This window comes from Alosa pseudoharengus, unplaced genomic scaffold (genome assembly GCF_046254945.1).
Source record: "Alosa pseudoharengus isolate Yale_2024_CS ecotype anadromous, Long Island Sound unplaced genomic scaffold, YU_APseudo_1.1 YU_APseudo_1.1_scf_21, whole genome shotgun sequence".
NCBI classification, from domain to species: Eukaryota; Metazoa; Chordata; class Actinopteri; order Clupeiformes; family Clupeidae; genus Alosa; species Alosa pseudoharengus.
Window position 1 is genome coordinate 3,465,842 of NW_027468674.1, and position 27,618 is coordinate 3,493,459.

Sequence of the window (27,618 nt, forward strand, 5' to 3'; positions counted from 1 at the left end):
AGAGAGATGCACGATGCTACCAGCTCTATACCCCCCCCCCCCCCGCCACTCTAAGGGTTTCCTGAATCCCCACAGGTCATCAAACAGCCCTTCAGACGAGAGGTCTCCCCTCCCACACCTGCCGCCACCCACCTGGTGTTGTCCTGAACATGAAAGCTGCCTAGAAAAGTGTAGCACGTGGTCTACAGGGGCAACCCCTCGCCTGAAGCCACCAGGAGGAAGAGTGCCGCTCAAACAGCGACTAACCACACTTCCCGCACGCCCACACGCCCTGCTGGCGAAGCTCAAACAGCGACTAACCACACTTCCCGCACGCCCACACGCCCTGCTGGCGAAGCTCAAACAGCGACTAACCACACTTCCCGCACGCCCACACGCCCTGCTGGCGAAGCTCAAACAGCGACTAACCACAAAAAGAGTCAAGTGTCCACTATCCAGCTCCAGTGAGCAGCGGCGGCTAAACGAAAGTGTGAAGTACGGCGGCCCCTAGAGGCCAGATAGCCCAACTGCAGCCTTCATGAGAAGCCCTTGGTGTGGCACCCATCCGTATGATGTGCACCGTCCGGCACACAGAGATTGGGTCGGGGGGGGGGGGGGGGGGGGGGGATTAGCTGGATTAGCTGCAGAGCCTCTGAACTGGATTAGCTGCAGAGCCTCTGAACTGGATTAGCTGCAGAGCCTCTGAACTGGTTTACCAAAACAGAGAGTGGAAGAGCCACAGCAGAAGCGGATCTCAAAAGCGGAGATGGAGATGGAGTAGCAGGCGTGGAAGTGGAGACACCATCTGACCTCTGAGTAAACTCTGACCTCTGACCCCACCCATCCTTCCCAGAGCAGGACTAGTCTAAGCCCAACAGCACCCTCATGTCCTCACCCACACTCCTAGAACCACACCTCGCCTGTTCTAGAGGCCCCAGCACTGTGGTGCTCCAGCACACTCCTTGGCACCAGATCCTCTCCTAGAACCTCAACGTTCTACTAAGGAACATCAGTTCTTTTAGGACAATATTTGTTCTTTGTGTTTGCTTCACAGATGAACAAACCAGATGCAGTCAGGAGTTAAGGTTGCTCATTACTAGATCACGGGGGTGAAGAACCCTGAAGCCATCCTGGAGAACATCTCATCTCCGTGTTGGATACTGTCTAAGTTTCGGAAAGAGATTCCCTAAACGGTTCTATTATCCCAATTCCCTACTGAATTGTGTGAACGGAGACTAGTTAGGAATCTAGGCTACATGTGTCTACGGGGGGAGAACTGAAATTCCTTAAAAAGAGAAAAAAAGTGCATTTTTAAAAAACAAAGAAAAAAATGAAACAAAACATTCTGGAACCATCTTATTGATGCCTTATTGTGATGATTTAGTCCATAGATACATCTTTAAAAAGCAGCAGCAGCGAGTTGATTGTGGTTAACTACAGTATGGGTTTGCATTGTGACTTCACCATGTTTAGAGTGTTGCCATCCGACCCCTCATGCAGACGGAGGGCCTGACCAGGTCATCAGAGCTCAATCTCTCTCACACACACACACACACACACACACACGCTACCTCAGCATTTACCCGCCCACTAGTACTCAGAGCTACACACATCACATCGGAGGAGAATGATCTAAACCTGCGGACAACCACTACCAAAGCCCAAATGCGCTTACACACACACACACACCTTGGCTCTGAACCACGGATGGGTCTCCCTTGGATACCACTCATCACCTGTGCATTGCTACGGTAACAGTCGCTATGACTATGCTCATTTCCTCATTTCCTCTCTGGGCCCCTGCCCACAGCATGGCCAAGGGGAAGGGACTCGTCACAGGTTTCCTAGGCAACAGGGGGTGGGGTGGGGGGGTGACTGACAATGCATCTAACAGCATGACTGCAGAGAAGACAGTCTAGATCGCCCCCTGCAGGCTGGAGGAGTGATGTGCACGCGCTGAGCCGAGCACTGACCACAGGAGGATTACATGAGTTAAAGGGGGGGGGGGTGTGAAGTCACGAACAGCAGTGGACCCCGGAACCAGGCCCGAGTGGGAAGCGTGCCCGAGTGGACCCCGGTGGGAAGCGGCTACCTGCAGGATATGGGCCACGAGCGACTGAGCGGCACAGAGATGAGTGGAGCTAGCTGCCCTCCCTCCCTCCCCTTTACCAAAAGAAAACACAAGACACCTGTAGGAGCATCTGAGGTTGTGGAATACCTAAAGCCCGCCAGTGGGGGGCGCTAAAGGATTTTTGGCTCTACAGTCCAGCCAATAGCGCGGCATGTTATTGACTAGTGAATGACACACACACACGCCTGAGTACATTGTGTGTGTGTGTGTGTGTGTGTGGCTATGGCTGGAAGGATAATTGCCTGCATGCCCTCCCACCCACCTTAACCCCTTGGCAGAGGCCACACCCCCTCTAACCCATATGGAGAACTGAGAGCCAATCAGGAGCCCTCGCCCGTTCCCATGTCGTCATTTACCCAACCCAGTGTCGTCATTACAACAAGACTCCGCCCCCCTCCCCTTACAGACACACACACGCATCAGAGAGGTTATGTGTGTGTGTGTGTGCGTGCGTGTATGCATGTATGTATGCGCACGTGTGTGTGTGTGTGTGTGTGTGTGGCGACGTCACAATCCCTCTCCCTCGGTCAGGGAAGCTGAGCACAGACATGGAGGAGCATCCTTCTGCAAGTGGCCCTACAGGAGCAAACACACACACACACTTTAGTACAATTATTTAGAGCACGTTGCACCATGGACACACACTCAGACAGACAGACAAATGAACACACACAAGTTATTTAAAGCCACTATGTCCTACACACACAGTTACCACTCAGGCTCAGTGTGTCTGGAGTGTGTGTGTGTGTGTGTGTGTGTGTGTGTGTGTGTGTGTTAGACGCCGTAATTACCTCTCAGGCGTGCCGTGTGTGTGTGTGTGTGTGTGTGTGTGTGTGTGTGTGTGTGTGTGTGTTAGACGCCGTAATTACCTCTCAGGCGTGGCGTGTGTGTGTGTGTGTGTGTGTGTGTGTGTGTGTGTGTGTGTGTGTGTGTGTGTGTGTGTGTGTTAGACGCCGTAATTACCTCTCAGGCGTGCCGTGTGTGTGTGTGTGTGTGTGTGTGTGTTAGACGCCGTAATTACCTCTCAGGCGTGCCGTGTGTGTGTGTGTGTGTGTGTGTGTGTGTGTGTGTGTGTGTTAGACGCCGTAATTACCTCTCAGGCGTGCCGTGTGTGTGTGTGTGTGTGTGTGTGTGTGTGTGTTAGACGCCGTAATTACCTCTCAGGCGTGCCGTGTGTGTGTGTGTGTGTGTGTGTGTGTGTGTGTGTTAGACGCCGTAATTACCTCTCAGGCGTGCCGTGTGTGTGTGTGTGTGTGTGTGTGTGTGTGTGTGTGTTAGACGCCGTAATTACCTCTCAGGCGTGCCGTGTGTGTGTGTGTGTGTGTGTGTGTGTGTGTGTGTGTTAGACGCCGTAATTACCTCTCAGGCGTGCCGTGTGTGTGTGTGTGTGTGTGTGTGTGTGTGTGTGTTAGACGCCGTAATTACCTCTCAGGCGTGCCGTGTGTGTGTGTGTGTGTGTGTGTGTGTGTGTGTGTTAGACGCCGTAGTTACTTCTCAGGCGTGCCGTGTGTGTGTGTGTGTGTGTGTGTGTGTGTGTGTGTGCTAGACACTGTAATTACCTCTCAGGCGTGCCGTGTGTGTGTGTGTGTGTGTGTGTGTGTGTGTGTTAGACGCCGTAATTACCTCTCAGGCGTGCCGTGTGTGTGTGTGTGTTAGACGCCGTAATTACCTCTCAGGCGTGCATTGTGTGTGTGTGTGTGTGTGTGTGTGTGTGTTAGACGTCGTAATTACCTCTCAGGCGTGCCGTGTGTCTGGAGTGTGTGCTAGACGCCGTAGCAGGTGGACAGCCGCTCCTTCAGTAGTGGTGGAAACTGCTCTGAGAACTGCTGCCAATTCTCCTCCCCGACCTGATCCTTAAAACCGTGCAGAATCTGGGAACGAGAGAGACAGTGAGAGAGTGTGTACGCATGCGCACACACACACACGCGCAGAGTTCTCACCGACCTGGGCCCTGTACCTCAAAGCACACGTTAGCTGCTTGTAGACCTTACACATATCGTAAAAAGATACGCTTGTAACTCAAATGATTCGCAAGTCTACGTGTAACGTAACTTAAGAAAAGAAATACAACTGCTTCCAGGGATTAAAGTGAAAAAAAATCGTTTGACTGAACTTTTTTCAGGCCATAAGTCATACGTTGTTCATGTCTACCTATAGAGATAGCACCCCTTTTGCGGTCGCGACCTATTGGTTTTTAATGTACAAAAAGATGCAAACAGCAAAAGGGAGTATTCGCCTTATTCACACGGCGGCCATTGTTTAAACCAAAACGAGGCTACAGGGAACACTTACTAATTAATGCCACCTACAGGTGAATGCATAGAACATAACAATCCTATGGTTTGTGTACCCTGTAGCCTCGTTTTAGCCGCCAATGGCCGCCATGTGAATAAGGCGAATTGAATGTTCTTGATTGAGATTGAGTTTTCCTGATGAACAAAAATATATTTTAGTACCATCCCTGACCATTGCTGATTAGCCATTGCTGTTCTTTTCTACTGCAGCAATATTGTAGAAAGGCTTTAACACACTCTTATTTAATTACTTCAGGCCAAAAGTGTTTAAAGGGGAGATTTTTTTCTTGTTAATATGCAATTCAACACCAAGTAAAATCTATAAAATCAAGTTTGGAAGACTTCCCATTTCCTCATCAAAGTAACGAATCAGAACATTCTAGATATTGTTCATATTTCCATTTGTTGCCTCATCCGCATTTAATGAAAACATGGTAATTTTGAGTTTTACAGACAACTCAGTTTTCCAATGAGCAGTCTCTCAGTCTGTGTGTGCTCATGCAGGAGGTCTGCGCATTTGATGACAATCTGGAGACGGTGCTTTTGTCTTCAGCAACAGATTGTATAAGGTTGACAAGAGGTTGCGATATGGTGAGGGACAGGTCGTGTTGCACTATGAAAGAACATGCGTAGCCTACTTTCTAAACGTAAAAACGGTCAGCCATAGATAAACGTAGCCTACCTCTGTCGTGGTGGCTAGTTGCACCAGGTAGGGAAGATGTCCTGAAGTGCACGAACGTTAACCTTATGGCGGTCTTCTGATTGGTGGCGTGCTAAAACGTTTTCCTATTGCATCCATAAACAATTTTCTTGCAGCGAACCGCGCAAAAGCAAACCCCTGGCACTTTAATTTCTTTACACCATGGCTTGTTAGTTCTCCCCCGTTTCCAACAGCTGCCCATCTCCATTTATTTTTTAACTTTTGACACCTGCCTTGCCTTCCTTTAGCAACAACGCATCCATGACAGCTAGTGGCCTTGCCAAATAGACGCACACAAATCATGACGCTAATATGCAAGGTTCTGGTAGGCCTACTGGTTATGGTTTTGTGCTATAAATTAATAATATTTTATAGCAAAGTTTTAAGTTGACTATTTTAATTGTATGGTTATTTTTTGTCAACATACACTCACAACCTACTGTCGTTAAAAGTGAGGCCTAAGCAAAATAGGCTACAAGGCTGTCTGTGCGTCACAAACAGACTGACCCCCTTACTCAACAGTTCGCGATGATGACAGTGATATTATTATTTTTTTTATGCTAACACGCTCAGTCAAAACCTTCCGTCGCAAATTGTGAAAAACATTGTTGTACATGTCATAACAGACGGGATAATAAATTGCATAGGCTACGGTTCATATTGCGTCGCTTTACACATAATGTTAGTTGCATTGATTAAAAACTGTAACAATAATAGTAGCCTACATTGGGTGGCATAGCAGGCTATCTGTTCAAGTCATAGGTGACACCCAAAATGAATGACCTCCCCTGACAAGAGTTCGCGATAGTAAGAAATTGTCTACATTGATGCACGGAAAGAACACAGCCTACGCTTCTTCTCCGAATTCGCACATAGAGCTCACAATATCATATCCAAAAAAGGATTGGCCAACCTCATCAGCTGTCTCTAATGTGTCACTATAATCCAACTTTTAGACCGTTATAGTCCTCCATACGTGTTCTTTTTTTATTTTTTTAGCAAACGCCCGAGACAAGTGTGTAGCTACAACATAAACAAAGCGAAACTCATGGCTGACGTAGGCTATCTTCTTGAGCGGTCACTGATTGAGACACAGAAAGTTCTCAAGAACACTATTAGGTCTTTAAACATTTACCATCACACACATTAATTCATCGGACTTAATATTTGTAGTTGCCTTAAAAAAGGAAAAGCAAAGGTGATAGTTCTCCCCCCCCCCCCTTCTATTTTTTTTTTCTCATCGGATCTGCATCGATCTCAAATATGACATTTCTAAAATCAAATTGACGGAAATCCGTCCTACGACGGAGAACTTTAATCCTTGTGCTTCAGACCACATGTAATGCTGTCGTAAGTGAACAACCTAGGATAACCTACCTATGACTGTCGCCTGCATTCATGCCAGCCCTCTTGCATTCTCTTCACCTCGTTACTTTAGCAAGCATTTGTTTCCTGCCATTGATTGTCCTCATTGCTCCTAATCATCCAGCTATTTAAAGTGTTTACTTCTTCTGTTTTCACGTCCCAAATCTTTCTAGAACATCTCGTTGTGTTCGTCAGCTTGAGAATAAAATGTTTTTATTCCTCTCTACCCCAGGGCCAATTATTTCATTATCCTCAGCCGTAAAGAGCAGCTTGAACAGTGGCAGCGAAATTCATCAGTCGTTGTCAGGGAGAAACGGAGTGGACGCAGATTCCCTAGTTACCACAACATTTACGATTGTTTCTCTTTCGAGTTACAGTTCTAAGTTCCGGCGCATCTTACGCGTGACTTTCGAAAAGTTACAGTTACACCCGGATCATTATGATTTACGAGTTACAGGGCCCTGGTCCTTAAAGCCAAGACAATGAATTGCAGGTGAGTCACATGGCATTTATGAAATATCCATACACATCTTTGCAAAGTTCAAATTCTATACAAAACCAGTTCTACATTACACACACACACAATTTTAAGCTAGTGTTTACCTTATAGAACATGTCTCTCAAGTCATCTTTTGGACTGACCCACGATGCCACTGCATCGCAGAAGAAGATAAAGTCCTGCACACACACACAAACCAACGTTATTCAAGTACTCAACACCCAATTGTTGGACCTGTAATACATGCCAAGACCACATCCTTCCTGATCCAGTTTCACACACACACACACACACACCTGGACCACGCCGCCTGGATTGACACCAATCATCATGCAGATTCCGCGGAATGCCGAGTCTTTCTCCTCGTTGTCACGGATATTCCTCAAGGACGAGCACCTGCAAAATCAACACACACAGAGTTCAGAGATCTATATAACTCAGCTCAACACACACACACAGGGTTCAGAGATCTATATAACTCAGCTCAACACACACACACAGGGTTCAGAGATCTATATAACTCAGCTCAACACACACACAGAGTTCAGAGATCTATATAACTCAGCTCAACACACACAGAGTTCAGAGATCTATATAACTCAGCTCAACACACACACACAGGGTTCAGAGATCTATATAACTCAGCTCAACACACACACAGAGTTCAGAGATCTATATAACTCAGCTCAACACACACAGAGTTCAGAGATCTATATAACTCAGCTCAACACACACACAGGGTTCAGAGATCTATATAACTCAGCTCAACACACACACAGGGTTCAGAGATCTATATAACTCAGCTCAACACACACACAGAGTTCAGAGATCTATATAACTCAGCTCAACACACACACAGAGTTCAGAGATCTATATAACTCAGCTCAACACACACACAGAGTTCAGAGATCTATATAACTCAGCTCAACACACACACAGGGTTCAGAGATCTATATAACTCAGCTCAACACACACACAGAGTTCAGAGATCTATATAACTCAGCTCAACACACACACAGAGTTCAGAGATCTATATAACTCAGCTCAACACACACACAGAGTTCAGAGATCTATATAACTCAGCTCAACACACACACAGAGTTCAGAGATCTATATAACTCAGCTCAACACACACACAGAGTTCAGAGATCTATATAACTCAGCTCAACACACACACAGAGTTCAGAGATCTATATAACTCAGCTCAACACACACACAGAGTTCAGAGATCTATATAACTCAGCTCAACACACACACAGAGTTCAGAGATCTATATAACTCAGCTCAACACACACACAGAGTTCAGAGATCTATATAACTCAGCTCAACACACACACACAGGGTTCAGAGATCTATATAACTCAGCTCAACACACACACAGAGTTCAGAGATCTATATAACTCAGCTCAACACACACACACAGGGTTCAGAGATCTATATAACTCAGCTCAACACACACACACAGGGTTCAGAGATCTATATAACTCAGCTCAACACAGAGTTCAGAGACAAAAGATGTAACTCAGCACACACACACCTTCAACCCACCACAGTCTCCAGTCATGCAGCCAGTTTCGAATGTCTGTAAATGATGCTCATCACATCTGTGGCTCTCTCTGTGTGTGTGTGTGTGTGTGTCCTACTCACCAGGGCTGGATGAACTGGGGCAACACGGGAGCAACTTCCTGTGGACACACGTAGCCCAGCCGGCCAATCGTGATGGCTGTGGTAGACACAATAACCCGTCAGCCAATCATGTTGGACATAATAACCAGTCAGCCAATCATGTTGGACATAATAACCCCTCAGCCAATCATGTTGGACATAATAACCAGTCAGCCAATCATGTTGGACATAATAACCAGTCAGCCAATCTCTACTAACGTCACATGAAACAATCCCTCCACACATTCAGATCATTGAGATCCACAGATAGTTTCAGTTTTTGAATGTCTGTTGTCAATGATCATATTTGTGGGATTGAAAATAAGTGTGTGTGTGTGTGTGTGTGTGTGTGTGTGTGTGTGTGTGTGTGTGTGTGTGTGTGTGTGTACATACACACCTGTATTCTCCAGCAGGGTTTTGGGGGTGTTGGGTCTGTTGATGATCTCCACCAGGTTATTAAGGACCAGCGCCACATAGGGCTGCATCTCCGCTCCTGAACACACACACACACGTTAGTCTGGAGTCAACTTAGCTTTGACCTCAGACACACACACACACACACACACGTTAGTCTGGAGTCAACTTAGCTTTGACCTCAGACACACACACTTTAGTCTGGAGTCAACTTAGCTTTGACCACACACACTAACAGAGGAGGAGAGGAGGAAAGGAGGAGAGGGAGAGAGGACTGGGCTCTGGGGAAGAGGAGGAGAGAGGAAGAGAGGAGGAGAGGAAGAGAGGAGGAGAGGAGGAGAGCGGAAGAGGAAGAGAGGGAGAGAGAAAGAAAGGAAGAGAGACAGAGTGAGGAGGAGAGGAAGAGAGGGAGAGAGGAAGAGAGAAGGAGAGGAAGAGAAGAAGAGAGGAGAGGGAGAGATAAAGAGAGGAGGAGAGGAGGAGAGGAAGAGAGGACTGGACTCTGGGGTAGGTAGACTGGTGGGTAGATGGATGTTGAGAGTGTGTCTGTGAGGTACAGAATGTATGTTTACTCACTGTTTAGTGTGTGTGTGTGTGTGTGTGTGTGTGCGTCCTTACCCATCTGCATGGCGATCTCCCCAATGGCCCACGTGGCATTGTTACACACAGAGATGAACTCTGGGTTCAGATTGAGGCCCAGGATGGGCATGAACTCAGCTGAGGAGACACACACACATACGCAGACACACACACAGGCACACACAGACACACACACAGGCATACACAGTCACGCGCACAGGCACACAGAGACACACACACAGGCATACACAGGGGGAGGGAGAGGGAGAAAATAATCAGACTGATGCAGTCTTGAGTATATGGCACTTTGGGTCATGAGTTCTAGTAGATCCTTCAGTATTGTCAATTAGAATAGAAAACTGCTCAAGGAACAAATACTCTTCTCTCAGACACACACACTGTTTTCAGTGGCACAAACATCCACACACACACTCACCAATGCAGGGCTTGACATGGGGGAAGCAGGCTTTGGTCAGATCTCCAAGCAGTGCGAAAGAGCTCTGTCTGACCTCTGGCATACTGTCCTAAAACACACACACACACACACACACACACACACACACACACACACAAACTGTTACAAATACAATTACCAGCAGGAGTAGCTGACCATCTGAGTGACGGCTAACAGAGCTGATCTGATTGGCCAGCGGCTCCCTGGAGCATTCTGATTGGCCAGCGGCTCCCTGGAGCATTCTGATTGGCTGCGTACCTGCATGCACTGGAAGAGCAGGGTCATGATGTTGCTACGGGCGACCAGCTGCTCCACGTGTCCTCCCAAGCCCTCGGCCAATCCGCTGAGCAGGTCCAAAGCCACGATCATGAAGTCCTTATCCGGCGCCTCGTACTGATCAGGGTGCTGAGTGTACATCTGCACACACACACACACACACACACACACAGGTTAACATAAACAGACCCAACACTACAGTCTTGAAGCCCTTATCCAGCACCTTGTTCTGGTCAGTGTATTGCGCGTGTCTCAGAGGGAGTGAGTGTGTGTGTGTGTGTGTGTGTGTGTGTGTGTGTGTGCGCGTGCGTGCGCCAGAGGGTGCGTGCGTGCGTGTGCACACACTCCCTCTGACACAAACAGCCACAAGCTCAGAGCATTGGTGTCCTCACACACATTCAGGTTTTGAATGTCTGTTAGTAATGCTCATTACATATGTGACTAAGATCAGGCACCAGTAACATGGACTGGTTAGAGTGTGTGTGTGTGTGTGTCTCACCATGGCCTGAGCGAGAGTCTTCTGGACCAGAGTGACGTGTGTGTGTGTGTCTCACCATGGCCTGAGCGAGAGTCTTCTGGACCAGAGTGACGTGTGTGTGTGTGTGTGTGTGTGTGTGTGTGTCTCACCATGGCCTGAGCGAGGGTCTTCTGCACCAGAGTGACGTGTGTGTGTGTGTGTGTGTGTCTCACCATGGCCTGAGCGAGGGTCTTCTGCACCAGAGTGACATGTGTGTGTGTGTGTGTGTGTGTGTGTGTGTGTGTGTGTGTGTGTCTCACCATGGCCTGAGCGAGGGTCTTCTGCACCAGAGTGACGCAGCGTTGGTACACAGGCTCACAGTACGGCAGGAATCCACTCTGCAGCGCTGTTGCCACCGACGACAGACACTACAAAGTCAACACAGAGATACGCATTTAGAGACGCACACACACACACACACACTAGAGTTAACACAGAGATACGCATTTAGAGATGCACCCAGACACACACACACACACACACACACACACACTAGAGTCAACACAGAGAAACACGCGTTTAGAGATACAGCCAGACTAGTGTCGCCCGGTGCACCAATACTACAAAAATATCGCAATAGCCGGAAATTAAATGACACGATACCTAATTTTATTATTACACACACACACACCTCTAGCAGGGGGAATAGGTCCTTGTCCTCGTCCTTCAGCTCGTTCCATTTCTGAATGAGGGGGGGCATCAGCTTCTGGATGTACTCCTGAAACAGAAGAGTGAGTGTGTGTGAGCGTGTGTGTGTGTGTGTGCACAAGGTGATGTCCGACTGTGTCTGCGAGGGTTCCAATGACGTCATAGAGGGTGTGTGTGTGTGTGTACCGGCTGGTTGAGGTGATGTCCGACGGAGTCTGCGAGGGTTCCTATGGCGTCGTAGAGGATGAGCAGGTTCTTGTGCTGGTACTTGCTGAAGGCGAACACCAGCGTGTCCAGGATGAAGGCCAGATAGGGAACCAGCTCCGTGCAGGCCTCCTCCTCCAGCGTAGCAAACGCACTGAGAGAGGGGCGGGGGGGCGGGGGGGGGGGGGGGAGAGAGAGGGGGGGTGGGAAGAGAGAGAGACAGAGAAGGAGAGAGAAAAAGAGAGAGAGAGAGGGGGAGAGAGAGGGGGGGGGAGAGAGAGAGACGGAGAAACAGAGAGAGGGAAGGAGAGAGAGAGAGAAGGAGAGAGGGAGGGAGAGAGCGAGAGAGAGGGGTGGGGGGGGGGGGGGGAGAGGGAGATCATGAGTTATGAAGCATCAACAGTCACGCTACAATGTTGTCATCATCTCCACAACACACACACACACACACACACACACACACACACACACACACACACACACACACACACACACACACACACACACACACACACACACACACACACACACACACACACACACACACACACACACACACACACACACACACACCTGCAGGCGGCCTCCTGCACCCTCTTGTTGCCGTCGAGGATGCGTTTGAGCAGCTCGGTCATCAGGGGCTTCAGGTACTGGTCGGGCGGCTGGCTGACCACCCAGTGGGCGTAGCGGCTCAGCGTCCAGCAGGCGATGGAGCGCACCAGCGCCTTCTTATCCGACAGGCACTGCACCAGGTGGGGGATCAGCTCGGGCAGGTACGCGATCATACCCTGCATACAGCCTGGAGACCACAGGAGAGGAGAGTGAGTGACCAGCAGCCTAGAGACGAGACGAGAGGGTGAGTGACCAGCAGCCTAGAGAGGAGAGGAGGGCGAGTGACCAGCAGCCTAGAGACGAGAGGATGGTGACCAGCAGCCTAGAGAGGAGACGAGAAGAGGGTGAGTGACCAGCAGCCTAGAGAGGAGAGGAGGGCGAGTGACCAGCAGCATCTTATGTCCTGCATACAGCCAACACTGTCTACGGTTGTTATTGACTTAATAAGTCTTGCACTACAACATACATTGAATTTAAAATAAGTAATGCTTTAGCAGAAAATAGTTCTAATGAATAATAATTATTATTATTATTATTATTATGACCAGAGGAAATTCTTGCTGATTGTCACATACAGCTGTAATAGTTTTCCGAGGCTACAGCACTGAAGCGCCAAATGCGTTCTTCTCAACCGCGTTAAAAGACACAATCTTTCGTTAGTTATAGGACCAGAACATCTCCACCTCACTGTGTGTTCAGTGCTGAATGTGTTTCACTAATTCACAGATTGGGATAAATGCAGAGACCAAATTCCCCCTCACGGGATCAAAAGAGTATATATATACTTACACTTATCTTTCACCGTAAGGCTTGTATTTCATTTGGCAAAAGCCCCAGACAGCAGCGGAGTGGACATCGGGATGCGTTATTTGTACAAGTCGTTTGCTGCACCATCCGGCCGCCTGGACTGGCGATCACAGCCTCTCACTTCCACAGCCACTCCTCTAGTCGGCATGGCCAATAAGAACGTGGAATGGGATATGTAGCCCATGAGGTTACTAGCCTACAGATTAGCCTACTGAAGATTTTAGATGAGTGACCGCTATAGTAGTCCTATGTAGCTTGTTTGCTAGGCCCAGCGAAGGCTGGCCATGTGGAATATTCTGCTGGTTGGTTCACACGCAAGTGTTCAGATTGGTTCTCTGTCCATCTTTTACGAGGATTTCACTGAAGCAGGTCTTGCACACTTTGGTAGCCCGTGTCTCTTAGCTGTCCACTTTCATCAGGCCATTTATATATATATATATATAAATATAATATGCTGTGTAACTGTAGGTTGTGTCATTTTGTGTAGAAAATTATACATTTATTTCTGTATAGACATATGGTAATTAGTGTTTACAAATCGGCATTATCGTTCATCGCGATGTTTTACAGTACAAATCGCCAAATGCCAATTAAGGGGACATGGCCCAACCCTACTTTTTATCCCACCGATAGCGGATCAAGGGGGAGTTTTTATTTGCTCTTTAAGGACACTACTTTTTGTGTATCCATGTTGGAGTAGGAATCAGTCAGCTTTCTTGTGTATACCTCACTATGAGCAAAGAGACTTTAAACAAAATGTTCATAGTAGGGGTGTGTGTGCGTGTCAGACAATAGGTGGAGGATCAACTTAGTCACGCTAGGGATCTGAACTGGGTCAACACACACACACAAACCCAGTGTTTGCTCTATGTTGATTTGGTAGTGGCGGCCCCCCACGGCTTCATTTTCTTCCCCCACGGTATCAGAAATGGGGCAAACGTACAATAGTCGCAGTTGCCTTTCAAAATTCATTGTGCAGACCTGTTGTAGATTCTCCAAATATACAGCTCAATCACAACTGAAAATAATGCCTCATTGTGTGTGAATAGAGGTTAATACATATAATTGTTTGTGTTGCAGCGAAGTGTCAGTTGTCAGTTCCGTGGGACGGTGGGGGGGGGGGCCTGCCCCCACTGCTTAAAAAAATCCTAGAGGAAACACTGTAATTTCCCCTTAAAATACACACACACACACACACACATATATAAATGTCCTCTAAAAAAAACTTTTGGCACACATTTGGTCAAGCCAGATTAATAGCCTAAGCCAGGCAGCTATTCAGATAAACACACACACACACACACACACGCACGCACGCACCAGGATGCCGGACTTGATGACCCAGTCGGGGTGGAACAGCTCAGTAAGAGGTGTGTGTGTGTGTGTGTGTGTGTGTGTGTGTGTGTGTGTGCGTGCGTGTGCGTGTGCGTGTGTGCGTGCGCATGTCTCCTCACCCTCTGCGATGGCTCCGAGCACCAGGATGCCGGACTCCTTGATGACCCAGTCGGGGTGGAACAGCAGGCCCTTCAGCAGGGGCAGCAGGTGGGGCAACAGGTCGTCACGGAACACGTTAGCCAGAACGTCCAGAGCGGCCGCAGAACACTTCCCTGCCCACGGAGAGAGACGTTTTTAATGACCTCATCAAAGCCTTTTCCACCAAGGTGAACACGAGTGGTGTGTGAAAGGCCAGGATCAGACAGTATGAATACTTCAAGCATCACGGACACTCAAGGAAGGAAGGTTGTCGTCACATCCAAAGCAACTGGCCAATTAAAACACATTTACCTATTTATCTCCACACACACGCACACACAGTTTACAGCAAAAGGGAGAAAGGATTGCTCAGTGTGTGTGTGTGCGAGACTCACGTAGGTTCCATTTGGAGAGTGTCATTACTTGTGCATGTGTGTGTGTGTGTTTGTGACTAACATAGGTTCCATTTGGTGTGTCATTGCTTGTGCATGTGTGTGTGTGTGTGTGTGTGTGTGTTTGTGACTACCATAGGTTCCATTTGGTGTGTCATTACTAGTGCATGTGCATGTGTGTGTGTGTGTTTGTGACTAACATAGGTTCCATTTGGTGTATCATCACTAGTGCATGTGTGTGTGTGTGTGTGTGTGTGTGTGTGTGCGCAAGACTAACGTAGGTTCCAGTCGGAGAGTGTGTCGTCATCGTCGTCGTCGTCATCGTCGATGTCCTCTCCCTCCTCTCCCTCCCCCCCCTCGTGCTGCAGAGTGACCGTGCGGGACTTGTGGAAACGAGGCTTGATGTCCTGCTCGCTGTCCGGTACGGCCTCATCCTCCTCCACGTCGCCCTGACACAGCAGAGAGAGGGAACAACGTTTTCATCGAGAACAGAAACACACACACACACACACACACCACCTCGTCCTCCTCCACTTCAGCATGGTGGCTGCAGAGTGATAGAATTCTAATTGAGAACAGAAGCACACACACACACACACACACACACACACACACACACACCCCTGAGTATTGGATCAGCAGCTGATACATTTAGCACATCACAGACACTCAAGACAAAACAATCAATCAGTCATCTCCACAACAGGACACACACACACACACACACACACACACACTAGGGTGGTCCTGATTTTTCAACTTTTGAAAGTTCATGCTCTCACCCCACCAATATGTTTGAATAAATAAAAAAAATAATTGGGCAAAATTTTATCAATATCGATCAATATTTAGAGGTTGCTCAAGACCTTTGAAGTTTAACACATACTGTGCAGTATGCATATTTAGGATTTTTTGCGTATTTTGTGATACATTGTGCTAGCATGTATAATTGTTTAATAATATATGCTTATGGCAGCAATGGACTTATTTGCCAATGCAGTCAATGACAATGTGTATTGATTATTGGTGACCACATTGAAATGGGAATTCCATATTGTCCATGCAAATTTGCAATGCTGATTTGCTGATCTCATCTGCTGATTCCGGTATTTCCCAATAATATGCTGTTGTGAGCAATTCATAGCAACTCCTGTTTTAGTTGTGATATGTCTTTCAAAGCATCAATGTGAATGAAGCACAATAGACAATATACACTGAGACAATGGCTGAAGCAACACGAAGCAAATCCGCTATATGGTTACTTGGATCAGAAGAGACTGAAATAACTGGAACGAAGTTACCCTCCAAGAAGCAGGTTTTATGTTTGTTGTAATATCACCATAAAACATTGAAAAAAAAACTTAATGAAAGTGCAACAGCGGTGATCAAAGAAGTCTTGGTATTCTAGGACAAGGCTAGGATTCCTGTTCGTCCCCAACATCATGCCATAAAACAACTGGAAACACTTCACGACAAGTGGCAGAAGAAAAACACCAAGATAACTTCTGAGACTCAGCAGTGCAATGTAGAGGCCTTCATAGACCAGTTGGGAGACCTGTTTGATATCGCACATCAAGATGCACTCATTCTTCTCAAGAATCCAGAAGATGGAGACTTTCTTCTGGCTCAAAGAGAAAAAGGACGTCCTGGGTGTACAACTGTGCAATATGATACAATTTAAGTCTCTCACTTTGACCTTTGGCCTTGGACACTGCCTGGATTTGCTCCTTGTTATTTTAATTCAATGATCAAGATATACATCCCCAACCGCACACTGCGGTCTTCTGATGAGCGTCTGTTGTGTCGACCAGTCATAAATGCTAGGTCAAATTCAAGACTCTTTTCCTCAGTGGTTCCATGTTGGTGGAATGAGTTGCCCAGTGCTCTCCGTTCCTGTGATAGTTTTGGGTAAGAGAGGCACTTAGGGCATTAAGCGCTTCTTATGCGTTATGGTTTGTAAAATATTGTTTTATTTCCATTAGGCTATTGATTAATTTGACATTGTTGTTTATTATTGATATTCTCTTTAATGTAGTCTTACCATGTTGTTGTTTTTATATTATTGATTGAATGGACATTAGTGTTTATTATTGCTTCCCCCCCCCCCTCATTTTCATTGTTTATTTCATTAGGCTATTGATTGAATTGACATTGTTTATTATTGCTATTCACCTTATTATAGTCTGACCAACAAATAATATTGCATTTTATTTTGTTGTGCGTTCTTATAAGGTACAATTTCTGTAAAAATGAGCGATTCTGGAAATATTCAAAGGCCTTGAGCTACCTCTAGATATTGTAGGAACAATTTAAAATTTTGCACAGTGTGTTTTTATTGATATCCTAACACATTTAGGGGGTGAGAGTTGAACATTTCCCCAAATTTTTTTTTTACCCCATATAAGGACCACCCTAACACACACCTTGAGTAAGATGATGTCGATCTCCACACACACAAACCTTGAGTAAGATGATGTCGATCTCCACACACACACACACACAAACCTTGAGTAAGATGATGTCGATCTCCGAATACTTCATACCGTTGACCAGTATGGGCGTTAGTCTGGAGAGGAGACACAACGGTCAGCTTAACACACACACACACTCCATCTCGGCTACAGACCCACACACAGGGGCCATGTGTTTTCAAGCAACTACGCAGCGCACCATCATAAGACACCATACACAGATATAGAACACCACAGATCCATACGTTAAGAGATACATGTAGATCCATACGTATGCATACACTACATGGTGTACATATTTTTCACTACAGTCCCAATCACACCGCTCCACACACACACACACACACACACACACAGTAGAGCAGGGTCTCTGGATCAGGCAGTATGAATACTAAAACCATCAGTGATAGTCTCAGCTCAGTGAGTTCTACATCATCTCCAGAGACACACACACACACACCTACCTCACTGCACCAGGTGTCCAGAGAGCACCTTCTCACACACACACACACCACACAAACAGCACTAGGTGTACAGAGAGCACATCAACACACACACAGCACTAGGTGTACAGAGAGCACATCAACACACACACAGCACTAGGTGTACAGAGAGCACATCAACACACACACAGCACTAGGTGTACAGAGAGCACATCAACACACACACAGCACTAGGTGTACAGAGAGCACATCAGCACACACACAGCACTAGGTGTACAGAGAGCACATCAACACACACACAGCACTAGGTGTACAGAGAGCACATCAACACACACACAGCACTAGGTGTACAGAGAGCACATCAACACACACACAGCACTAGGTGTACAGAGAGCACATCAGCACACACACACACACACACACACACACACACACACACACACACACACACACACCACTAGGTGTACAGAGAGCACATCAGCGCACACACACACACACACACACACACACACACACACACACAGCACTAGGTGTACAGAGAGCACATCAGCACACACACACACACACACACACACACACACACACACTCTACACACACACACACACACACACACACACACACACACACACACACACACACACACTACTTACTGTGCGAGGTGTCCTGCGAGTGCGTCTTTGCAGATGGGCTGTTCCGCCAGCGTGAGCCAGAACTCACACGCCTCCAGCGACACGTTCTCATCAGGGTCCTGGGTACGCTGCAGCATGTACTACACACACACACACACACACACACACACACAACACACTTAAGACCTAGTGCAGAACATCGGAATGTATTTAAGCCTTTTTCAGGCCTTCAATTCATATCTGATTATGATTGACGTTTAAGACCCTGCGCAAACCCTGTTTTATGACCGTTTCTGGTTGCATTCCATTAGAGGGATGTTGTACAAAACACACTAGTGAAGTGATCGCATTACAAAACACCCTCACTACTGGGCATGTGTGTTGTACAAAACACCCTCACTACTGGGCATGTGTGTTGTACAAAACACCCTCACTACTGGGCATGTGTGTTGTACAAAACACCCTCACTACTGGGCATGTGTGTTCACTACTGGGCATGTGTGTTCACTACTGGGCATGTGTGCTCACTACTGGGCATGTGTGCTCACTACTGGGCATGTGTGTTGGCTGACGTGGAAGAGCAGCGCAGTAAGGGCCGTACTCACGTCACAATCTGTTTGGCTCGCACTGCTAGAACATGACATAATTGCCTGGCTTGTAGCACTTTAGCGTTCCAGTTCGTCTTTGTGGGAAAGAACAATGACGCCACCAGGGCGCTTGCCTAGAACACGAGAGCTTGTGTCTCATCTAAACAGACTACGGGATGATTTACACTAGAACACGAGAGCGTGTGTCTCATCTAAACAGACTACGGGAGGATTTACACTTGCATTCATATTCCAGATTCATCACACTTACAATTTTAATTTCAACAAGTGCTGTGCGTGCGCCATCGTGTTTTTTTCGAGCCACGATGGGCGGTCGGCTAGCAGTAGTCGGCTAGCAGTAGTCGGCTAGCCGTAGCAGGCTTGTTATTGTTAGCTACATTAGCCTCTTTAGCAAACCAGTTCGAAAACAAAATGTTACATTGTATTGCACACACAGCAAGACCAGGCAATGCATAAATTGGTGACCGGATTAAAGCAGTGTATGAGCATTTAAAATCGACATTAAATCGACCAACACAGTACAAATACATCTCAACTTCAGGAATTATGGGGGCAGCCATCTTTGTTTTCAACTCGTACATTCAGCTCGGCCTAAAGGGGGCGTGTCTCGGTGAAACATCACGAGATTTACACTTTCCAACTCGGGCGGGGGATTTCCGATACAAATGGATAGACCCATTATTGGCCAATGTGCAGTAAGGGGCATGCTGATTGGCCCATGTGCAGGCACAGGGCAGTGAGGAGGGTGCTGATTGGCTGGCTCACCTGGATGATGCTGTGCATGTGCGGTATGAGGCGGTCGATGCGGACCTCCAGCAGCATGACAAGCGCCCGACACACGTTCTTCCTGACCTCCGAGTCCTCGTCTGTGGCCAGCGCAAACAGGCTCTGCACAGGAGGGGGACAACGACATTATAGGACTTACACACCGTCTTAACGCACACTGACACGGACACAGACAGACACGGACACAGAGAGACAGACACTGACGGTGTCTCTGGATCAGCCAGTATGAATACTAAACCATCATTAAAAGTCAGCAGTGATTTCTACATCATCTCCAGAGAAACAAGGCTTCACACTCCACTGTGTGTGTGTGTGTGTGTGTGTGTGTGTGTGTGTGTGTTCTCTCACCTCTATGAAGGTGTCAATGTTGTCCATCAGAGCCTGTGCTCTGCCAATGATGAACTGATTCACACAGGCAATGGCATGAGACCTGAGAGGGGAAGAGACCAACAAACACAAACACACACACACACACTAGTTAGTAAGGAAAGGGAGACGCGCACGCACACGCGCATGCACACACACACACTGAGGACACATCAGTCATCACCTCCACAACTGTTACAGGACTTTCACACACACACACGCACACAATCTTGGAAGTTAGGGATCATGATATTGAGCGGTCAGTTGATCGCATCGCACACACACACCTGATCTTGGGGCTGCAGTGCTTGAAGAACTGTAGGAACTTGGGAATCATGATGTTGAGCGGCCGGTTGAGGGCATCACTGTCCAGCAGCTCAGAAGAGTCCTCACAGATCTTCTGCAGCGCTCCAAACGAACCCTGGGAGAGAGAGAGAGAGAGAGCGAGAGAGAGAGGAGAGAGAGAGAGAGAGAGAGAGATTTTTAATGACCTCATCAAAGCCTTTTCCAACAAGGTGAGAATGAGTCGTGTGTGAAAGGCCAGGATCAGACAGTATGAATACTTCAAAGCATCACAGACAGTCAAGGAAGGAAGTTGTCGTCACCTCCAAAGCAAGTGGCCAATTAAAATGCATTTACCCACACACACACACACACAGGTGTACCTCGCAGGTGTTGTAGTCCTCAGAGTTGAGCAGGGTGCAGAGCTGGGGAAGCAGTTCAGGCCACGTCTGCAGCTCCCCTTTGGATGCGATGGTGGTGATCAGGATGCCTGGACCACACAGAGATGGAGGGAGAGAGAAAGAGAGGGAGAGAGTGGGGGGGTGGATGGAGGGAGAGAGAAAAAGAGGGAGAGAGTGGGGGGGTGGATGGATGGAGGGAGAAAGAGAGGGAGAGAGTGGGGGGGTGGATGGATGGAGGGAGAAAGAGAGGGAGAGAGTGGGGGGGTGGATGGATGGAGGGAGAGGGGGGAGACGAGGAGGAAAGATAGTCAGTTGTGCACTTGTTGAGTGTATTCCTGTCCTTTCACTGTTCATTCCACTGACAACACACAGCAACCCACAAGCAATGCACCCCACACACACACACACACACACACACACAGAGTAGTGAAGGGACTCTGGATCAGCCAGTATGAATACTACAACCATCACTAACAGTCAGCAGTGATTTCTACATCATCTCCAGAGACACACACACACACAATCATATCACCACTCGGTCAAACCGAGTGTGTGCTACCAATACCGGTGTGCGCATGGCATGTATTAGTGTGTGTGTATATGTGTGTGTGTATATTGTAGTAAGAAATTCTGGCCTTAAAGGTGTCTCCCATATAAGTCTGTTCCTACAATATGTGGGTGTGTGTGTGTGTTTGTGTATATATGTGTGTGTGTGTGTATATATATATGTGGGTGTGTGTGTGTATATATATATATATATATATATGTGGGTGGGTGTGTGTGTGTATATATGTGGGTGGGTGTGTGTGTGTGTGTGTGTGTGTATATATGCGGGTGGGTGGGTGTGTGTGTGTGTGTGTGTGTGTGTGTGTGTGTGTGTGTATATATGTGTATATATATGTGGGTGGGTTTGTGTGTGTGTGTGCGTCTCACCGATGGTGGCGCGGATGAGGGGGGAGGGGTCCCCGATGCTGTTGAGACATTCCTGCTTGATGAAGTCGGCCACGGCAGGAGGGAAGTTCTGGTAGTGGGCCTTCACATTATTCTTTAGGATCAGACCACTCAGAGAACGAGTGGGCTCATCTGAGAGAGGGAGAGAGGGAGAGAAGGATGGGGAGAGAGAGAGAGAGAGAAAGAGGGAGAGGGAGGGAGAGAAGGATGGGGAGAGAGAGAGAGAAAGAGAGGGAGAGAGAGAGAGGGAGAGAGAGAGGGAGAGAGAGCAGGATGGGGAGAGGGAGAGAGAGAGAGGAGAGAGGTAGAAGTTTCAGTTTAAGACCGTGCCAGACATTCATTACTGCCCCTGAGAACTCCAGTGTGTGTGTGTGTGTATGTATATATAGGAGGTGCCCTACCTTCAGTTTTAAGTCTGGTGAGCACGAAGATCAGGTAGTTGTTGAAGTCCGGAAACTGGTTCAGTTGTTCTAGTTTCTAAGTGTCCAGTTGAGGAAAGAACCAACACCAATACAAACACACACACTCTGCCACACCCATATTCGTACATATACACACACACAGGCTTCATACACAAAGCGGGCATCACACACACACTAAATCATTGACACACAGCCAACATCAGACAAAAAAAAGCCAACAAGCTGACTCTCACGAAGGACACACAGCGTTTATAGCGTATAAACCCTCAATCTAACAGCTACAGATACGTATGTTTTGTTGTGTTTTATTCATGGATTAGCCTACCATTTTGAAAGTTTGAAAACTGTTGAAAAATAGGCAAAATGTTGATCAACTAGCATATAAGCTGAAATGTGGTAGCCTAATGGATGGAATTGTAGACTACACAAAATCGGGGGTTTCTCCTCAAGGACATTTTTTTTAATTCTGGCAGCTAATTGGACGTTTTTCACGCAATTTGACAGAAACGTTAAACTGATGACAGGCAAGCTGCCCGACTGGCTCATCCAAACCACACACTGCATGCGTGACACAAACACTAACAACTTGGACATCACAATAAATGAGGATACCCATAAATAAATCTGCACTGATAAGAGGTTTAATTGACAGAAATCAATTTCGTTTGTGTGGGCTATCATCTAGAAACTGAAGTCATTCTAAGCAGCCCATCAGTGGATCTCAAAGCTGCTGTGACCTACTGGTTGTGCTTTAGGGTTAGTGAGTCTGGCCATGCGAGCACTCTCACGTCCCATCTTACCTGCTGATCCAGTAATATATTCACCTTTAGCTTCGCCTCTGGTCAAAACGTGTGTCATTCATAGCATGTAAGCCTTGTCTGCATTACATTGCAATCTATACATGGCGTTAACAAATTGAATGCGGTCGCTCTATGCGTAAGTGCCCAGTTGCCCTAATGGTTAATCCGGCCCTGTGTGGAGGGAGAAGGACTACCTCGTTCTTGCTCACTCTCTCTCTCTCTCACACACACGTACGTTAGGGGGAGGGTACTTGGTTCTTGCCCTCACACACACACACACACACACACACACACACACACACACACACACACACACACACACACACACACACACACACACACACACACACACACACACACACACACACGTTAGGGGGAGGATACTTGTTGCACTGCTCTTTGTGTGGCTGTGTTTGGGGACTGGGAGTCTTTCAAGAGCTGCAAGACCTGCTGGAGGCCCTGTTCATCTGGCTGCCATTCCATCCTGCACACACACACACACACACCACACACCACACACACACACACACACACACACACACACACACACACACACACACACACACACACACACACAAGGGAGAAACATGTCAGTACTGCATTCTAAAAACATTTTGCGGTGCACACATACAAATAGCGGGTGCTGGAGTGCTGCATTCTAAACTGCTCCATTCACACACAGAGCTCAAAATACTCCATTTATCCACAGATAGTAAAAAGTGCCGGTGTTATTCTGAGAAGAGAATGCAATGAAGCGTAGACAAGAAGAAGCCCAAGTGCTGTTGGGTCACTGCTGCGTCCTGCGACTAGCAAACCGTATATCGTGACCGTATTATTCGGCGAAGAGAAATTAGGACATGTGGAACAGTAGCAAAGAGCCCTTGCCCACTACAGCGTTCGGCTACTAGCCAACTGCTATCAGGACTCCAGACTGCGACCTATGGTGGCATTTTGCAACCAAAATTTAAGAGTGTGCAACTGAATTTTACATCCAGTCACACATGTGCGACCAAAAATGTGCCCGTTTTTTTTTCTTCCCCTGTTGGAACGTGGAAGGGGCGTGCCAATAAATCTGTAATCTGTGGCAGGCCAATGAGTGAGGAGGATAGGGAATGGCCTCTGTAAGTGGCTAATGTGTGGAGGACGAGGGTCCTAGAGATAATCGAGCGCGCGTAAACGTCCGTGGGAAGGAGACGGGCATCACAACCTGCTACGTGCGTCTGAACATTGAGCAAGCAAACTATTGACTCGTTCTTCCAAGCTGCGGCTAGTGTGCTAGTACCAGAGTCTACAGTGTCACAGTTGGATGATGATTCAGAGTCAGAGGTTAATGTGGTGAAAAAGGCCCGAACCCACCATTTGCGAGGAAGACTGGCTGAGAGAATTCAGCTGGTTGAGGTAGGCTACTGTAAGGAGACGAACTCCTGAAATGCCAATGTTGCAGTCGATACCCTAGAACTGTGGGGAACACAAAGTTTGCCGACAGTGCAGGCACTTCGCAGTTTAAACCCAATACACTAGTCTTACACACAACAGCCTCAAGCAGAGAGTATGCAGTGACATGTTAAAAAAGTGCACAATAAAATGTGACACTGAATTTGAAACTGCACATAGTAATTTCTGCATCTATTATCAAAGTGTGCAGGGTGGGAATTTCACGGCGGCCGGACGGCCATGCCATGGCCCCTTGCGTTGGCCGTGATGCCCCTCTGAAGGCCACTGTGGCCTTGGTGCCCCCTTCTTTCAATATTATGCTTTGCGTCCAACTAGCTATTTTTATTTAGCCTATGGCCTGTCAAATTAAGCTTAGCATTCACAGCGCAAATTAATTTAGTCTTTTACGCACTGGAGAAAGCAAGAAAGAAAGTGCCTCCAAATTCACCCATTCTTTACTGACCTACTCGCAAAGTAGCCTACTCATCACATGTATCAAATCACACAAAAGAGCTTTTTTTCAGCTTTTAAACGATGTTAGCTGCTAGTTGTTGTGGTAAACGGTTCGCGAGAAAGGTAACTTTAATTTAATCATATTACATTTTGTGCCCATCTCCCTACCCATTCATCTCTTCACAAAATGTTGTGTTGAGTGTTATAGAAACTTAAATATGTTTCTTAAAATCTATGCTTTTATAGATATTCTAAAACCTTCAAAGGTGGGACCCCTCAAATACATGACAAACCATGTATCAGAATAAACAGCAGACCTTACCGAACACAAAGGTCAAGGAGTAATCCATTTTTAAATTTGCAGCAATGTCTACATGCATGTCTCCAACTTTGGGCTTTAGGTTTCACAGTATATTCAAATTGTTCAATACATGATTTCATAACAGGCCACAAAATAAATGTTACAAATATTGCCTAGATATCTGAAAATATTAAAATCAGAGGATATACAGCTGCCTAAGAGTTTGTTAGAGTAACCTTAATGATCACAAAATCCTAAGCATGCATAGGCTATGAGTTTCTTAAAGCTGAACTGTGCTTAAATTGTTCAATAGGCCTACATGATTTCACATAGAAAATAAAAGTTAAAAATATCCTAGATATCTGTAAATATCTAAATTAGTTCTGTGATTTACAGTTCTATGTAATATGTCATGTTTCATGTTTTTGTACTGTTTTATACAGTGATGCAAGTCTACTGCTGTGAATAGGCTATATATAACTCATCATTTTTATGTAGCCTACTGTATAGTTAACTTTGGCCTTTGTGCCCTGACATGTGGCCTTTGTGCCCCCCACCAAAATATGCCCAACTGAAGGCCAAGTGGCCTTGCCCCTAAAATTATGAAATTCCATGCCTGAAAGTATGCATGAGTAATACAGTGGAAATGTGAATATTTGGTTAGCATGTTGATTTACGGTGTGTGCCCCTAAATGTTCTAGTTGCGCCCCTAACATTCCCAGTTGCGCGCCACTTTGCTCCTAGTGAAAAAAGTTAGTCAGGGGCCCCGTGTTATGTCCGCTTTTCTACCTACGCAGTGACAGCAACGCACATGGCTACGCATGCACAGCCTGGGCACATCGCGACGCTAGATGCAGAGGCTCGCCCGCGAACCAGGAGCTGTGACACAAAAGTTTGACCAGGACACACAAACTCTGCAACATTCGGCGATCTCGTAAAATATCGCCAGTCTGCCGGCTTCGGGGCCAGACCGGCGAATCGGATCGAGGGGGAAACGAGGCCATGTGTGCTCCATACACCAGTAACAAAATCTCTCGGTGACCCGGCTTAGCGTGCCTAATCCGGCCCCCCTACCCCCACCGGGCCAGCCGGCTACCTGCCGCGACCTTAACGTTGACAATGTTCATCTAGACTCGTGAGACAATAACAAACAATAAATACACACACTAAAAGATCATTAACTTGAGGGATCACTGAATTAAGTCACTAAATTGAGACACAGAAACGCTCAGTATCGATTACAAAAGTCAAGACCAAGACCATGCGATTTAGCCATTAGCTGGGTTAGCTTTGGAGAATGTGTAGGCTAAAGGCTTGGTGTGACCGTTAGCCAATTAGCTAGTTAGCCAGAAAAGTTAGCCAACAGACTTTGCTAAAACTGGTTTGTCCAGAACAGTGGGAGGCAAACAGATTTGAAAAGCATGAAAGAGTTTTCAAAAGTCACCGAAAACTAACTCGAGGTACATTAGCTTTCTGGTGATCTATCGTCGGCTATTACACAATCCAGGTCGAATGCTAACGGAACAACATGAATGTCGGCTAGCAATGGTAACGTTAGGCCACGAGTTCATGGCTCGAGTCAATGAAGATTTGCCGGGCCAAACATGGCCTCATCACGTAAACGGTACATTCCATTAAGTGAACAAGTTTTCTCACTAAAGAACTTTGGAGAAACTATCATTATTTGAACGTAACTATTCGAAACATGGCGTGATTTTTGAATAACGCCATCAACTTGTGCTTAGATCTATTTACAACTTCCTTAGCTAACAAGGGTTTACGTTAACTGTTACAAAACAGCTAACGTCAACGTTAGCTCACAAACTTATTTCGCTCATTGCTACTTTCCAAGAATTACATTTATACGTTGTAACGAAATCAAACACGCACATTAGCTTATCCAGTCAATTTGCTTGCTGGCTAAAGTAATATTAGCAACACAGTCACGCTTAATAGCGGACTTGGTTGTTTGCATGCGGATCCTGCAGCAGTACATGGGCTAGCGAGCTAGGTGTGCTAAATTGCTAGCATAGACGGTACGAGACTAGTAACACAAGTTGTTAGCTAGCCTTAGTCGCTAGCTAGCAAAGTGAAACTTTTACACCCAACTTAAACGTGAATGCAAGTCCATATATATCCGTACCTTGTTGTGTTCTTGTTTTATAGGGCCAGCAACCAAATGTTTTATGAACCGGATCGTGCGTATGATTATAATAAATCGGTGGAGCCGTTCCAGCCAAGTTCTCGTGTTCACGCACGGC

General features: G+C 46.8%; 1 protein-coding gene and 5 non-coding genes across 6 annotated transcripts; all 6 read right to left on the reverse strand.

The window, feature by feature from the left end:
• Positions 1 to 604: 604 nt before the first annotated feature.
• On the reverse strand, positions 605 to 27,618 carry LOC143137465 (transportin-2). The gene is made up of 25 exons (XM_076297662.1): positions 27,501 to 27,618; positions 23,554 to 23,653; positions 22,349 to 22,424; positions 21,930 to 22,079; positions 20,979 to 21,085; positions 20,601 to 20,734; positions 20,296 to 20,377; positions 19,927 to 20,049; positions 18,575 to 18,693; positions 17,515 to 17,575; positions 15,287 to 15,458; positions 14,599 to 14,751; positions 12,299 to 12,524; positions 11,708 to 11,879; positions 11,505 to 11,591; positions 11,134 to 11,241; positions 10,339 to 10,497; positions 10,063 to 10,150; positions 9,666 to 9,764; positions 9,031 to 9,126; positions 8,616 to 8,691; positions 7,265 to 7,364; positions 7,073 to 7,147; positions 3,842 to 3,981; positions 605 to 2,686 (listed from the first exon to the last, which is right to left on the reverse strand). Exons 2-24 carry the CDS (start codon positions 23,650 to 23,652, stop codon positions 3,874 to 3,876), a joined length of 2,670 nt encoding a protein of 889 aa, XP_076153777.1. The 5' UTR covers position 23,653; positions 27,501 to 27,618; the 3' UTR covers positions 605 to 2,686; positions 3,842 to 3,873.
• LOC143138746 (small nucleolar RNA SNORD41) lies at positions 14,832 to 14,901 on the reverse strand. The gene has a single exon (XR_012990290.1). It is a non-coding gene; the product is annotated as a small nucleolar RNA SNORD41 (small nucleolar RNA).
• Positions 17,851 to 17,922, reverse strand: LOC143138748 (small nucleolar RNA SNORD41). Its single transcript, XR_012990292.1, has one exon. It is a non-coding gene; the product is annotated as a small nucleolar RNA SNORD41 (small nucleolar RNA).
• Positions 20,159 to 20,225, reverse strand: LOC143138745 (small nucleolar RNA SNORD41). Its single transcript, XR_012990288.1, has one exon. It is a non-coding gene; the product is annotated as a small nucleolar RNA SNORD41 (small nucleolar RNA).
• LOC143138747 (small nucleolar RNA SNORD41) lies at positions 20,855 to 20,924 on the reverse strand. Its single transcript, XR_012990291.1, has one exon. It is a non-coding gene; the product is annotated as a small nucleolar RNA SNORD41 (small nucleolar RNA).
• On the reverse strand, positions 21,434 to 21,501 carry LOC143138744 (small nucleolar RNA SNORD41). The gene has a single exon (XR_012990287.1). It is a non-coding gene; the product is annotated as a small nucleolar RNA SNORD41 (small nucleolar RNA).

Coding starts and splice junctions, on each gene's coding strand:
- LOC143137465 (XM_076297662.1), bottom strand. CDS start 23,652: ATGGAATGGCAGCCAGATGAACAGGGCCTCCAGCAGGTCTTGCAGCTC. Junction 18,694..19,926: donor ACATGCACAGCATCATCCAG/GTGAGCCAGCCA, acceptor GTGTGTGTGTAG/TACATGCTGCAGCGTACCCA. Junction 11,880..12,298: donor GTGCAGGAGGCCGCCTGCAG/GTGTGTGTGTGT, acceptor CCCCTCTCTCAG/TGCGTTTGCTACGCTGGAGG.